Raw genomic sequence first — 16262 nt, 5'->3', positions numbered from 1 at the left:
CTTAAGTAAAATAAGTTTTTAGTATTAACACATTTATGAAACAATCACAGGTGACTTTTTTAAAATCAGGCTCTTGAAACATACGTTCCATCCGAGAATTGAAAATAACATTTCTAAGATGTAATCAATTAAAAAAAAAACATAAATGTGAAAAAAAATACAATTTCAGTGGAAACAAATAACAAAAAACCCCCACTGTGGGTTCTGGATGGTGGCAAATAGATTATTTAACATGAATTTGCATTTATTCAAGGGTTAATCTTGGTGAGTGAGCATTTAAAAGCCCCTTCCTGAGGCTCCATCCTCTTCTGTTGTATAAACCTCAGTAATCAGCGTATTATATAGATCATTCTCCCTCCGCCCTCCCCATCAAAGCATGGACTTGTCTCCTGCGCTGAGTGACGTGGGGCCAGTAATACTGGGAGGGCGGGTGGGAGCAGGGCACGTGGACCAGAAACACTTCCTAGAAACAGCTCAACCCTGCCTGAACTTTCCCTGTAAACACAGCTCGCTGACAGAACGGCATCCCTGCTGGGTGGATCCTGCAACTCCTGGAGGGAATGGCACTTCTTGTTTTTAATTAGCAAGGTGAAAGGTGAATTAAAACTAGCTGTTTGGCAAGTCAGTGCAAAGACTGACCGGAGAGTCAGAAGAGAAAAGAGCTCCACGGGGAAGGCAGTGCGTGTGCTCTGGGATTGTTTCTGGTTTTTTTTTTTTTCCTTTTCTGAATGAAGCGCTTGCCGAAGTGACTTAAAAAAAAAAAAAAAAAAAGAAAAGAAATACAATTTCCTCCTGAGTTTGTCCGCATAGTTGCTGAAGAGAGCTCTGGACAGGACATGGCTCTGAAGGCTCACTCCTTGGAATGTCCTCTTGCTCCTGGCTTATAAACAACTGTCTTCAGGGAAGAAAGGTTTTACATATTCCGAATACAGCCTGACAAATGGCACTTTGGGACTGTGCTTTCTGATGACAACGCGTTCGATTTCTGACAAAGCCTCTCACGCGCTGCCCCTGGAGGGGAGTCCTAAGTAAAACTCAGACCCACCTGAAAGTGAGGATCGGAGGGGCGCCCGGCGAGCCCGGGGAGCACCGAGCACGGCAGCATGGCATCAGCTGCGAACCTTGTCACCTGGCTCCTGTGGGGTTACTTACAGGAGCTCTGGATAGGAGGGCACACGGCTGATAGCCCTCACCCCCGCTTACGTCTGTCACATAAAGGTAGGTCACCTCTTCAGATCCTTTCGTTAACAAAAAAGAGAGAGGTAGAAATTAAAGTCCTTTAACACAGATCTCTGTTCTTCACAGACCCTGAAAATGCAGCTGAAAAAAATCATTGCAAAACTGACCTAAGATTCTAAGTACCTCTAATTAGCATGTCAGTACTTAACCACACCTGAGAATAGTGCAAAACCGCATGCCAACTTAGAGATGTTATTTTTGTCTTGTAAATATTACGTTGTATTAATGAGAAGTTCATTCTCTAGCAGACACAGCAGAAGAGGGCAGGACGCAGGTTGTAAATTGCCTTGAGGGGCTGAGTCCCCCAAGTTAGCAGTTAGGTATTTAAATACCGATTATGCATTTGGGGAAGCAAGGATGTGGGAGAAGGGCTTTAGAAACAGAAGTGGAGTTGATTATGGTTCTGTGTTGTCCATAATGGGGATGAGGGGAGGGGAAAAGAAACAAAATGATTTCTTACCCAGGATAACAGAGTCATCACCATGTAATTAGAATGACTAATGAGTGATATAAATTAGCTTTTTAGTTGAGTTATTAGAATTTCTTTTATGTCCAGCAAAAATATTTTCAGAGTTTATTAACAATCCTTGTAAACTGAATTATATTAATTAAAGTATTAAGATACTATTCACTAGCATCTAGTCTTTTAATGTAAATTCATGTTGCTTCACTGAATTTCTGTCTGTCAGTGCTTAAATATTTTATTCTGCAGCTATGTCTTGGAAAGCAGCATTTGCTCATAAATAAATTATCAAAAGATAGCTTTTGCATCAGGACCAGTAAAAGCCAGTTGTGAATAGGCTTGGTGATTCTTCCTATAAACAAACAAACAAACAAAACCTGCATGTAGAGAGAAGGTGACTGCTGACCTAAAAGTAATTTGGAATACATTTTCAGAAAGAAGTATTTATTATTACTAATCATTGAGACAGATAACAGTTGCATAACAAGAATTCCATAAGAACCATTTTTCACTTGTGTGAGCTTTAATATCGTCCCTATTGTAGAATGAACAGAAACCTGTAGTTTTGAAGCGTAGGTGTAATCTTTACCAGAGGGAGAAACAAAACAGGAAGCCTCAATCGCATATGATGGGATTGACCTTTATTTTGGTTTTATTGGACAATCATCAGTTGATATTGACCATAGAAATTTATTATTTTTACAATAATTAACAATCTATGAAATTTTTTAAAATTTATATTGTTTTCCTATAGCACTCTCCAGTAGATAACATAAGTTTAAGAGACACATTGACACTAAATTTGTAAGAATTTGAAATAGAGTACCTAGCATTGACACTGATTATTTGAATTGGGAAGGAATACCGTGGTATGTATCAAAATGCATATTTCTAAGAAGTTTGATCAAATATATCAAAATTTGGTGTGATGAATTATGGACAAAGAAGGATTTCAGAAGAAGAACATAATAAATGGATTGTTTTTCTTAGGCAGACAAGCAGATAAGCTGCAAGTTTTGGCGAGTTACCATTCTGCTACACATGACATTAGCCTTTTATACCTCATTATTAGGGTACTTGTTCTCAGTAGTTCAGTATTAGGGTATTTTCAGAGATACCTTCTTGCAGTATTTCATTAGCTTGTAGTATGGTCAGAGCATACTAAAATTCTCTAATGCATCTAAATGCTATGCATAACACTGTGATCAGACTTATCTCCATTACATCCTTCTTGTTTTTTTTTCATTCCATCTCTCTGTCATTGATTTTATGCGTTGTGTTCTTTGATGTGGGAATAGAACTGCTATTCTCTGTGTGTACACTGGCCTGGAAACTACCACCAAATTTCCCTTTGGTTTTTCTTAACCTTTTCATTTAACGGCACTGGCTGAAATGCTCACTGTTGTGCTTTTATACAAAGACAGTGTATAGTTACCTGAAAATAGAATGTTCTCACTTGTGCAGTTTAGCTAGCTAGCAAAATCAGCTGAAAGATCACACGAGAGATGTAACCTGAGGCAGCAAGCGCCTACCGCAGGTGCCTCAGTGAAAGCAGAGGACTGGCAGAGCAGAAGTGTGCAGCCCCATCAGTCCACTGTAAGCTGCCCCCACTTACTCTTTACCCTTTGGAATTCAGTGGACCTTTTAGGGGGTATCCAAAAACTATGAGGGTGGTATTTCAGAGTATAATCTCTTACTATCTGGTCACATTTTAGTAATGGGTCAGTTAGTTGATTGATATTATACATGAGTACGTGATCCTTCAAAATAAGGAGCACTGGATATAAATAATGTAACACCTCTGAACTGCTGCCTAACCCTTAAGATATAAATCCAGCAGGGCTCCCTGGAGGTGATCTCCTCCATTATCAGGATGGCACTTGAGACCACAAGCCTAGTGTCTCTTCCCAAAAAGGAGGCAAAAGTTTCAGTGTCATACACAAAGTTTGAGCTAAGTTATGTGAAAATACCCATGGCATGCACTTTCCTCTCTCTTCCATCCTTCTCTTTTTATGGAAGTGGCATGTTCTAAAAACAGAGCTTAAGAGGAGGGGAGGCCATTAGAGCTAAAAGGGAAAAAAAGGCAGAGAAGGTGGGAAGACAAGGTAGAAAGTTGGTATCAGATATAGAGCATCCTCTTGCGTATTTCCCACTACCCTCCACCTGCAGTGGGATAAAACGGAATTCCTCCCTCATCTTACTGAATATCCACTGCACTCCAATGTTAAGCAAATATGCTGAGAGCAAGCCTAGTGGATAAAGCTATGAAACATTTATTCTTGTTGAGGCAAAGAACGTATCTTTTAATGTATTTTGTAGGTCTAAGATAAATTGGGTGAACAAATAAAAACTTAGCAAAGTGGTATCCTGCTTTGTAAGACTTTTCAGTCAAGATTTCAGTTGACATTAGTGGTACCAGAAAGATACTTAAGGGTTTATGGATAGTTAAGAATTACAGCCAACTTTATAGCCAGTAACCTAAAGAGGATGATATTGATGTGATTAATTCAGATTTATAATGTTCTATCCAAGGATTTCCTTAAAAAATAGCTGAGATCTTCATGACAGAAGTGAAGGAGAAAGAGAGGAACGGGAGTAGAGCCCTGCTAGATTCAGCCACTTCTCTCTATTGATGTCTGTTCTCTCCTTATCTATTATCATCCTGCATTAATGAGGTTACAGGGAAGGCAAAAATAACCCTCTTGATAATGGAGCTCAGAGAAGAAAAAACAAATGAGCAAAGCACCTTGTCAAAGAAGAAATCCCAATGTCCATGGAGAACCCCAGAAATTCAGTCAAGGGAGTTTGGCAGATAGGGTAGGTAATCAAAGACCCAATAAAGAATTACAATCACAGGGGGTGCCGGAGTGGCTCAGTGGGTTAAGGCCTCTGCCTTCTGCTCAGGTCATGATCTCAGGGTCCTGGGATTCCTGGGCTCTCTGCTCAGCGGGGAGCCTGCTTCCCCCTCTTTCTCTCTGCCTGCCTCTCTGCCTACTTGTGATCTCTCTCTGTCAAATAAAAAATAAAAAATCTAAAAAGAAAAAAAAAATGAATGACAATTATAGAAACCAGGGAGAGTAGCTGTGTAATCAGGGGATGTTTGGTGAAGAGATAGAGAAGTAAAGGCATAAATATGGCAGAAGATCTTTCCTAAAATATGTTGACATTATGAATGTAGATTCTAGCATTGTATATATATGTATAAAATTGGGATATAGGGTATTAATTAGTCTATCTATATTTAGTTATAACCAATTAAGAACAGATTTGTCTTAGTTCAGAGAGTTCAGGATTTACAGTCTGAGGTCTCCACTCCAACTCTAGTCCTTCCACTTATACTAATAGTAATTGTGACTCAGTTTCCTTAATTTGAAAATAGGGATAATAATGGTGCTTTTTGAGAGTATCAAATGAAATGGCAAAACTGTGAAAATACTTTATAACCAAAAATTATTTTGTTAATATTTCCTGAAGACTGATATAAGTTGAGAAGTTTAGAAGGAAATGTGTCCTAAAGAGAAAAGTCTTTAGGAATGGCATGAGTTTGGATATCAATAAATGCTGGGATAATGTTAATAGGGAAGACAGAAGAATGGTCTTAAGTAGCATAAAATATATGGTTTATTCTGATAGGTGGCATTCACTCAAAATCCCATCTTCCATACCTTTGGCTTCTGGATGTAATAATTTAGAAGATGATTGAATCATCAGTGTATTTTTCTAAGATTCATGGCCAGTAGTTTTGCTTTAATAGTATGTGCAATGTATCAATTAATTTACATTTTCATTTTATAACTAACCTTCAATTTTTTTTCCAGTTTTTATGAAAGAAAATTGAGGTAGAATTCTAGGAGAGCACAGTAAAAGCGGAAAGTTTTAAGTGATTGATCATCCTGGAAACTGTAGTATTCATTTCATATCCAGAGCAAATAAAAGACAGGCAGTGACTAAGCTAGTTTTTCCTAATGGAGCTCATAGCTCAGCGACTAACTAGGTATTATCAGTAGTGATTCCCTGAGTGAATATGCATTATTTAGTCTTTATCTGGAGTTTGGGTATTACAGTGTGAAAACCTTTGTCCTTTATATAGGGATAGGGGGAGGGGCGGTCAGAGCTAGCAAAAACAGTAAATGGAATTTAAAATGAACTGGGCCAATTTCAGACTGAAGAATAATTTAGTTGCATAAAACCATTTCTTACAAGTTTTTATGAAGAGAGTGTCCTGTCCATAATACAGAACCAATACTTGTTCTTGACTATTAAATATATACAGTAGTCATGTTGTCACAGTGGAATATTCTTTCAAATGTTTGTTGCCCTATCATTACTTTGCCGTCTGTGTTAGATTTGTCATGTAGCCTGAGGTGATTTCATAGAGGGGGTCTCTCTGGGATGAGATCAACTTGGTGGCCTCAGTTCTAAGGCCTCATAATAAAGAACCAAACGTCAAATTGGTCATTGGTGGTAGACATTACTGTTAGCAGTCTGCGAAGTCAGTGTTATTTCTTCAAAGATATCTTCTGGAATCATCATTGGGAGTTCTTAGTGGGAGAGTGTGCAAGGATTTGCTCCTTTATCTTTGTGCATAGAACTCTTCTGTGGTTTAGTAGAGGAATTTCGTCTGCAGGAATCCAGAAATGGCACTTTGCACGCATGCATGCCCCTTTATCCATAGCCACCGCAGTGTTAAAGTAGTCTTGTAAGGTCAGTCTTAGAGAATTGAAAACCAAACAAAAGTGAAATCATACCATTAAAACATTTTCTAGAAGGTGTGGAGTGAAGATTTAAATTTATTTTCTTAGTTTCAAGATGCAGGGCTAAATGCTGGTTATAGTCTTTTAGCACAACATCTGACACCCTGGAATATTATATAAATTCTACAAAGGATGATGGTTATTTTAATAATGATTTTTTCTCAGGATGGTTTTAAATAACATTTGAAGCATAAGAGACACTATCAATGTCACTAGTTATTTTTTGTACTCGTGATAAAGATGACAGTGACAAGATTGAATATTACATAGGTGGGATTTTCTGGACTCCGAATGAAAAGCATGTGTAAATGCCACAGTTGAACCCAGTATTATAGTCTCTGAAGAATGTGCTGATTTCAAGAACAGAGATGTCTTTGGAATTGATGATTTGACTTCATAGGATGGCTAAGGCAGCTGGTAACTCAAGAAATGTTCAGCCTCCATTAGTACTAATGGCTGGTTCAGGGTATTCCCACTATATGGCCCTCTTGCTCTGGTAATCTTGCCTCTACGAGTGTGGAAAAGGGAAAGAGAAATCCATGACTTCCCGATTTCTGAGGCTTAGAAATGTATTTCCACTCCCATTCCTGGTAATACTCTCAGCCATTATTGCTCTCTGTTCAATGACTTAGCTTAAGGCTTTGGCACAGTACACATAGAAGAATAGCGTAGACCCAGGAATTACAGAACACTCTTACATTCTATTTTCATGGGCCTAAAGACTCTAGACTTTGGATGAGACATACTGAATGTGAATCTTGCTTCTGGCTATATGATCCTAAGGTCCTTATCTTTTCTGATTATGAATGTTCTCGTGTATAAAATGGTGTAATATGTAACTTGCAGTAAACTGAAAGAATTACACAAGACAATGCAAATTATTTGGCAAATATTTGAGCGTGGGAAGCTTTTCAGAGGTTATTCAATGAATCAGAAGTCAGAGAGAACTAGTCTCCCCTGGTTCCCTTTTTTTAATTCTAAAAGCCATTATGATTTAATCATTAACTTAGAACTGAAAATAAGGGAGGATCCTTAATCAGTATGGTTTTTTACTTGCAAAGATTTTCTTTCATGAAATCTGGCGCTTACTGTAGTAGGTGACTAGAAGGAACAAGGAATATTGGGGTCTCTCATGTTTGCAAGTCACTGTGGAAGAATTTATTATTATTATTATTATTATTTTTGGAAGTGAAGGAATTAAATTTTCCTTAATTGGAAAGTTGAAACTTAAAGATAAGAGGAAAGTTGGAACTTCGTCTGATGGCACCTGGGAGATAGCAGACCAAAGCCACAAAATAAACCAAAGTTACTCACAAAGGTTATTGTAGACCCAGCTTTGTAAAGCACATAGAACTATTATTACTAAGACCAGACCACACTGTCAAAAGTTAAACAAAACAGTATCTTAGAAGCAGCTATCAATCTAGCATGTACTGCTTGCTTTGAAAGCAAAAGAAAGCTTTCCATTCCACCTTCCCCTGGACAAACAGGTAGGATAGCCGGTGTGGGCCGCAGTTCCCCCTCTCTTAGTAGATGTTCGATAATGCTCAATGAGTGGCTATATACATGAACCAAAGTGATTTAGAGCCCTGCTTTTGAAAGGACAGTGTGATGGGGGATGGGGTGAGGAGTACCAAGGAAACTAAGGAATCCTGAAGAACTATTTATGGCTCCTTTGTAAGACATGCATGAGGAGAGAGGCAGAGGGGCCAGGGCCTTCTCTCCCTGTTCCCCTCCATTCCTCTCAGGGCTGCATGGTAGTGGAGCGGCCAGAGCTGGACATCCTCCAGACCGGTTAGCCATATTCACACATTTATAATCAATGTTCTTGTTCTCCTGCATACCTTCTGCTGCATTTGTATTTCCTGGGTGATTACCACACCCCTCCCATTTTTTTCTCTTACCACTTCATTCTTTGATTACCACGCTGTGTTGCTGTCACCAGCACCATCCTTCGTTTTGTCCTCTTCTGCTTTTTTTCCAGAAAGGTATTTTTATTTCTTCCCCACCCTAGGCCAGAAGTGGAATGAAACATATTTGTAGCGAATGGTGTATGTTTCCTGGCACTCAGCTTATCTTCAGTATTCGTTTCGTTTTTGTGGTCTAATTCAGTGAATAGACAGGACCTTTGAGTTAAAAATCAAAGTTTAATTACACTTCTTTAGCAATCAAACTTTGTTGAAATTCATGACTTAGGACATAATGAAATATACTAATGTGGCAAATCCTTTAGTATTTGCTTAATAGTCACCTGGACAACTTGTCCTCTTTGTTTAGCCTGTGTTTCTAGTGGGATCCTAGTGACTCTTATGACTATAGGAAATGGACTGGGAAGGAATTAGGGTACCCAACAGGAGTAGATATTCCTGCCCCCCCCACTCTTCGTCTCAATTTGGGTTAATTTTAAGTTAGCATATTCTGTGTAAGTCTCTCTCTTTCTAGTCCATTTTGGTTTATTTTTTCTGACTTTTAAATTTTAATTCATTGGAACCAGAATAAAAAAGAGGTTTTTATTCACAGGGTAGAAAGAAGAGCAGCATCCCAGAGGCTAAATCTTAGTGGTGATGTGACATAGCTAGACTAACTCCAGAACCAGAAAGGAACAGAGCAAAGAGAATGGGGATAAAGGAAGGGAAAAATAGAGGTCAGCTAGGGACACTGACCTTTTCCTTTCTGGACAATTCCCTCCCAGGAAATGATGGGAAATGAGGAGGGCTTTAAATTCAAAGCTCAAGATGCACTGGGGAACTAAGCCAAAGAGGAATGTACTGACAACATTGCTTATAGCTATTCATGCCTCCTGATTGCTTTTTTCCTAACCCCGAGTCCAAGAGTTTATTATGGACCGTGGGGTTTCTCAGATCCTTTCCAATTCTAGAATTGTAGGACTCTGTTCCTTCCCTTATGAGACCTCCCAGTGTGTATAATTTCTCCAAAAGACATTTCAAAATTGTTATTAGGAAACAGTATGTTCTAGTGGCAAGAATAAGTATGGACTCGAATTTTAAAATCCTGGGTTTGAATCTACAGTGCGTATATCCTATTCGATGCTGTATTATTCTTGCTAAATCATTGAATTTAGCACAAGTGTAAAGGGGCTTTTCAAACCACAAGTGTAAGGGGCTAATGAACACAGTCAATCTCATGATTTTTGTAAAAAACTTAAATGTATCACGGAAGTGGATATTGTGTTGTAATGACTTACAGTGTTCCCTAGTTTATGTGATTGTCTATAAACATTTTAAGATTTTTGAGGGCAAGGGGTATTTTTATTTTATTATTTTATTTATTTTATCTACCCTTGTGAATAGAATAAAACGACTTACTCAGATCATTCCTAAAGCCAGTAATTAAAAGCTGGGTGTTTAGTATCTAGTGTATAAAAACCAAACAAAACTTTTTTTTGCTGTTGTGGCTTCTGTGTTACAACCAAAATGACAAAATGATAAAACCTTACCTAATTTTTTTGAGAGGTAGAGCTACTTCTAAAAAATTCACCTGACAGAAGGCTTAGTTGAATTTCATTGCAAAGGAGATGAAGTTACTGGGGATTTTCTTTCGTTCCCTTTCCGAACTAGGGTCCCAGAGGGGATATGCACTGGGGTGCTATGCAGAGTGTTAGAGACTGGCAACATCAGCATCCCTGGGGAGCTTCTGCAGCAGTAATCCTGGAGCTTTCAGAAGCTGTGTTTTAACTAGCCCTGCAGGTGACTCAGTGTACGCTTCGCCAGAGCAGGAGAGACTCTCGGTGGGCTAAGTGGGGTGATGATGCTTCAGGGGACCCTCACTTTCAAGTTACCGTTTTCATTTTTTTCCTCCTTTTAGGTCCATCACCTGGGTTAAGGGTGTCATTTATTCAGTTTTCCAAATCACTCCCTTGGTCTTCATAAATATGCTTACATTCATAATATCTATTATACCATTCTCTACCCACTTTTTTTTTTTTTACTAGATGATATATATAGGTAATTTAGCATGTACATTGCATCTGTTGTGAATGATCATCGATGATATAAATTATGAATGGTATCATTGAGTTCAGACAAGAAAACATCAAATATTGACAAATTATGGAAAAGCATTTTGTAAGATTCTAGAACTCCTTCATCTCTCAGGGGAATGTTTTCTGGGACTCATGAAATTAGGTCCACTTCATTTTTCTTTTGGTTATGCATCCTGATCGTTCCCTTCAGGGATTCAGAAGCTTCTGTACCTTTTTAAGAAATATTTATTCAGTCATTCACTTATTCCATGATTATTCTGTTGCGCTTCTTCTAAGCTTTAGATATTGACTATCACGCTAGGGGTCTAAGAAAATAAAAAACACAGTTTTGTAGATGTGATGCATTTTCTGGATGGGACCCTGGGACTGTAATAGTTAAAAACACAAGGAAATCTGAATAAAGTCTGAGTTTTAGTTAGTAATAATGGGACAGTATTGGTTTATTAATTGTGATAAGTATACCCATATTAATGTAAGCTGTGCATAGGGGAAATTGAGTATAGATATGGTAACTACTGTACTATCTTTACAACTTTTCTGTAAATCTAAAACTATTCTAAAATAAGAAGTTTAATAAAACACAAACACACACACAGAGCATCTCTACTCAAACACTATTTCTGAGAAGCTTAAAGCCTAGTTTTAAGAAGAGACAACTCATGATAGAGCAGGATTTTTTTTCTATTTGCAAAGTTAACAAAGACAACGTATGGAAGCATGGGGTTGGGAAGAAGAACCAGAACACAGTCTTGGAGATGAATAGGGTAAGAAGTGAGGAGCAAGTCATCTGTGTGTAATCCTATCTTGCCACCCTCGCACCACCATCCCGCTGCCTATAATGTGCTGTGTCCTCCTAGAAGTACAGTTACCCTTGAATATCTAGGTCACTGAGTTCTACTGTGTCCATAGTTTCCACATACAATAGTATCACAAATGTTTTGTGTTCATGCTCAATTAAATTGTCCCCATTTCTAAAGTCATTCATAAAGAATGACTTTAAGCAATTCTCCACTTTTTTTTTTGCATGAATAATATGACTAATGTAAACAAAGGTAAATTTTGAAATTTTGGAAGACAAATTTATTATTTTATTGTTTGAACCCTTAGAATCTAATCCACTTTGGCTACTCAATAAATTTATTTCGACAATTGCATTTAATATATAGAATGTAATTGTTACATTTATTCACATTAATGTCACCAATCTGACTTCTTTTTTAGCATGCCACATCTATTTAGTAGTTTCCTAATATAGGTGGCACAAAATGAGGTGTGGTAGGGCTTGCTGGGGGAGCATTCAGAACTCAGGAAAATGGATGAGAATACTTCTCTTCTGCTCCTGCTCCAAAATGTTAGGCCCTACTTTGGCTTCAGGTCTTCTATTATGAAAGTTTTGAAGAGAAATCCAGAACTGCTTTAAAATTATTCAGGAAATATCTGTATGTTATTGGAAGGCACAGTTTAGGCCTTTGGCAGAGAGTGGTTTGAATTCATCTGGGCCATTACGTGATCAATGTCACATTTCCAGCATCTTTTCTTCCCATTTGCTTCAGTCATGATCTCCAGTGTCCACTCTAGCCTTGCATTCATTTCTAGAGTGATGAACTATGAAGAGAGACAGAGAGGTAACGAATGAAATCAGAAACAAAGCCAAAAACAAAAGCCAGACCTTAAAAGAGTAGTAATTTACTCAACACCTTCGTTTCTGGAGAATATTCGAAATGAACAAAAGCAAGAATATATGTTTTGTTTTTATCACTTTATCCCTGTGCAAAGGTTGGTTTATGAATAGTTTGACTATGTTGCCTTTGTTTTGTGGATTTATTATTTTAAAAGCATGGCTGTGGGCAATAATATAGTGAGAAGAATAAACAAGGTATATTAAGTTTTGTAATTAAAGTTAGTTTATGCAAGGTATTTTCAATTTATTTCCCAACTCAAGTTAATTGAGAAAGAAACAATAAAGAATGTGTCTTAAGATTTTATCTAACAAAAATTGGCAGTGTATTTTGAAATAGTTGTATCCTTCAGGTTTTTTTTTTTAGTACCATACTAATTACTCAAATATAATAACCTAATATGAAAGAAGAAATTGATGGACAGAAATGGAATGGTGAAAAGTGAAGTTAACTCAGGAGAAAGCATACATTTGTCACTGTCCCTTTCTCCTAAAAGGAGTAAATAAATATGGGAACAGGAAGCACCTGATTATTTTATTTTTAGAAACTAAAGTTGTCAAAATAAAACATAGGAAATAGGCTCATTTTGGTCATTTTGAGTAAGGTCAAAATACTATATGTTTAGAAGAAAATGTGGAAAGTAATGGAAATAAAATGATTTCTTTTGAAATAGCTCTGTCATTATTCATGAAACTGATAGAGCTTATTTTTCCTTATGAGAAGAAGAAAAAGGAAAGAAATTTCAAGTTTGACATTATCATGATGCATGAATGTTATACATATTTCTGGTCAGATGAATGATAATATAATAGATACTTTATAATTGCTTAGAACTGGTACTGGAATATTGAGCTTGCTGACAGTTTAAGGGTCTGCTTAAACTTGAGTTAACCATATGGTGTATTCTTAGAATAGCCATACCACCCATGTTTAAAATTTAAATTAAACAGAAAAAAAAATCTTTTTTCAAAGTCAAATGTTACCATTTTAATTGATGTACTCAGTTAGCCATATAACTATACCTTCTTATTAATAAGGAGATACAAAATATTTCCTTTTAATTGTCCAGAATGAAGAAAGAGAAGAGAGAAGCTCGGACTATGAAATACTACAATGGATATTATGAGCCATCAAAAAATATCAATTACTATCCTGTTGTAATTATGAGAAGTTAATATGTTTGAACTTCAACCCATTAATATGTTTTGATTTTCTAATAATTTCCTAATGCAAAATCCCCTTGTAATATTTAGATTACCACAGTAAGAAGAACAATATTATAGTTAAGTCAATTACACTTATAATTAAAAGATGTAATTATATCTTTGTCATTATATTTCTCAGAAATAAGATAAAAGTTACGTATTGGGCACTGCTTTTGACAGATTTTTTTGCCAAATGTTTTTTACTTGCTCCAAAATATGAATGCCCAAACTGAAGTCTGATGTATTTTAAGATTGTAGAAGAATTTTCCATATCTGGAGAACAAAAAAGAGAAGTCTCTAAAGCTTAAAATCAATAAAATTAGGCAAAAATAAAAATAAAAGGTTAGAAAATTACAAACAGTGGTAAAGTCTATGTGCATATAAGGCAGTAGGAACACATTAGATGCCTTTTATAATACTGTTCTCAGGAATGCAAAATACATAGAATACAGGATTTTGGGGGAATGCAGTTACATTTTGGAATATATAATTATGTTTACTAGGCATTTACATGCCTATATGAGTGAATATATAATAATACGAATATAATTGTTCAGATTAGAATGCCATTTGTCCCATTAGTCTGCTAATATATACCCACTGCATTGTGAGCACAGATCTTGATATTACTTTAGTTTTGAATGTCCAAAATACTGGTAATATGAGGAAATGTACATGCAACTGATCACTACTAAGTTTTGCTGTCTTGGAATAAAACTTGCCTGCAAAGGCCCTGCTGTAGGGAGTGCTGCCCCTGCGGAAGTTTGTGGAATACTGCAATTGTGTTACCTCCAGCTTGGGTGCACTTCCCTTCTCGGGTTCCCTAGCCAGGCTCCCAAGTTTCCATTCACGCTGCTCCCAACGCAGTTTCCCTTTGTCTTCATTGACTATTTTTTTCCTCTTAAAAAATAGGCCCAGCTGCTCCTGCAGCCGGTTGCCCACACTCCCCCATGCTGCTCTTGCTGAGGACGGCAGCCAGAGTGAAGCATAACAGCTGGGATTGGCTTACTTTGGCATCTAAATAATTTTGGGTGGGTCCATTCCTAACTTTATTATTTCATTTAATTTGTATAATCTTTCCTTCTGCTGAACTTTAAAAAAAAATAGGTAAATGATATTGTTTCCGAAATGCTGTCTTTATCTGGCTGTGACTTTTTTTTTTTTGAAGATTTTATTTATTTATTTATTTATTTATTTATTTGATGTAGAGAGTGACAGTGAGAGGGGGAACTCAAGTAGGGGGGAGTGGGAGAGGGAGAAGCAGGCCTCCCTCTGAGCAGGGAACCCGATGTGGGGCTCCATCCCAGGGTCCTGGGATCAAGACCTGAGCCAAAGGCAGATGCTTACTTAACTGAACCCTCCAGGCGCCCCCTGGCTGTGACTTTTACACCGTGCTGCTCAAGACAGATGAGATCATTTTGCACACTTACCTTTTCCACTCTGAAAAAGTGGACAACAAACATTGCAGAAACAAATTTATTTATGTGATACTGGACACTGTACTTACCCTTTCTCTGACTCAAATAAGATGGAAAAAAATTGCCCCTCTGCCATTGATTGTGATACGGATTAAATGAAGGAACATTTGAATTCTTTTAGAAGAGTGCCTGATGCATAGTAAATGCTCAGTCAGTGTTGGATAGAGGGAAGGTCCGAAGGAGAGAGGGGGAGGGAAGGAGCAATGGAGAGCACTGGAGAGTGGGAGTGGAGCAAGGGAGAGGAGGGAAAATGGAGAGTGGGTGACAAGGAGAAAGAAGAGAAGGAGGAAGAGAAGGAGAGATGAGGAAATAACTGCTGGACTATGGAAAACCAGTGAGTATGCTTGTGTAGTTAAGACCAATGTTGCAGGGCGCCTGGGTGGCTCAGTGGGTTAAGCCTCTGCCTTCGGCTCAGGTCATGATCTCAGGGTCCTGGGATCGAGTCCTGCATCGGGCTCTCTGCTCAGCAGGGAGCCTGCTTCCTCCTCTCTCTCTCTCTCTGCCTGCTTGTGATCTCTGTCTGTCAAATAAATAAATAAATAAATCTTTAAAAAAAAAAAAAAGACCAATGTTGCACATGTAGAATTTTTTTTTAAAGATTTATTTATTTATTTGAAAGAATGCATGCCTATGCATGAAATAATGGGGGGGGGAGCAGAAGGAGGGAATCTTTTTATTTATTTATTTATTTATTTATTTGAGAGAAGGAGTGAGAGAGAGCATGAGAAGAGAGAAGGTCAGAGGGAGCTTACTCCCCGAGGAGCTCGAAGCCGATGGGGGACTCGATCCCAGAATTCCGGGATCATGACCAGAGAGGAAGGCAGATGCCCAACTGACTAAGCCACCCAGGCGCCCTAGAAGGGGAAAATCTTAAGCAGACTCAGTATCTTAAGTGCAGAGCCTGATGCAGGACAGGATCTCAGGACCCTGAGATCGTGACCTGAGCGGAAACCAAGAGTCAGATGCTCAACTGACGGAGTCACCCAGGCACCCCTCACAGAGGATTTCATTTATCTTCTTACAACCAAAATAAAAATCAGCAGTTAGAAAAGGACTGAAGTTTAGAAAAGCTTGTGGAATTTTATCCAAATCAGTGAATTTTCTTGAAGGTAGGAATTTTTGATTTAATCACATGCATGCCAGACAGGTAGTCAGACATGTTTATCACTTTGGATTTGTACACTGCCATGAAAAGGGCATTCAGTACCAGATAAGGAAGTCCATTCCATTTTTAAAATTTTTGTTTTAGGGGTGCCTGGCTGGCTCAGTGGGTTTAAGCCTCTGCGTTCATCTCAGGTCATGATCCCAGAGTCCTGGGATCGAGCCCCACATCAGGCTCTCTGCTCCGCATGGAGCCTGCTTCCTCCTCTTTCTCTGTCTGTCTCTGTGCATACTTGTGATCTCTGTCTGTCAAATAACTAAATAAAATCTTTAAAATAAA

General features: G+C 37.9%; 1 protein-coding gene across 1 annotated transcript in view; it reads left to right on the top strand.

The window, feature by feature from the left end:
- Positions 1-453: 453 nt before the first annotated feature.
- SEMA3E (semaphorin 3E) overlaps positions 454-16262 on the top strand; it is a 252655-nt gene continuing 236846 nt past the window's right edge. Inside the window, exon 1 of the mRNA XM_004739629.3 lies at positions 454-1218. Within this exon, the coding sequence (XP_004739686.1) occupies positions 1104-1218 (115 nt within the window). The 5' untranslated portion in view covers positions 454-1103. The remainder of the gene's footprint in view (positions 1219-16262) is intronic.

The sequence above is a fragment of the Mustela putorius genome, unplaced genomic scaffold (genome assembly GCF_011764305.1).
Source record: "Mustela putorius furo isolate JIRA1106 unplaced genomic scaffold, ASM1176430v1.1 tig00003845_pilon_pilon_pilon, whole genome shotgun sequence".
NCBI lineage: Eukaryota > Metazoa > Chordata > Mammalia > Carnivora > Mustelidae > Mustela > Mustela putorius.
The sequence above is the reverse complement of the archived record's forward strand: the minus strand, read 5'-3'. Positions and strand labels throughout refer to the sequence as shown.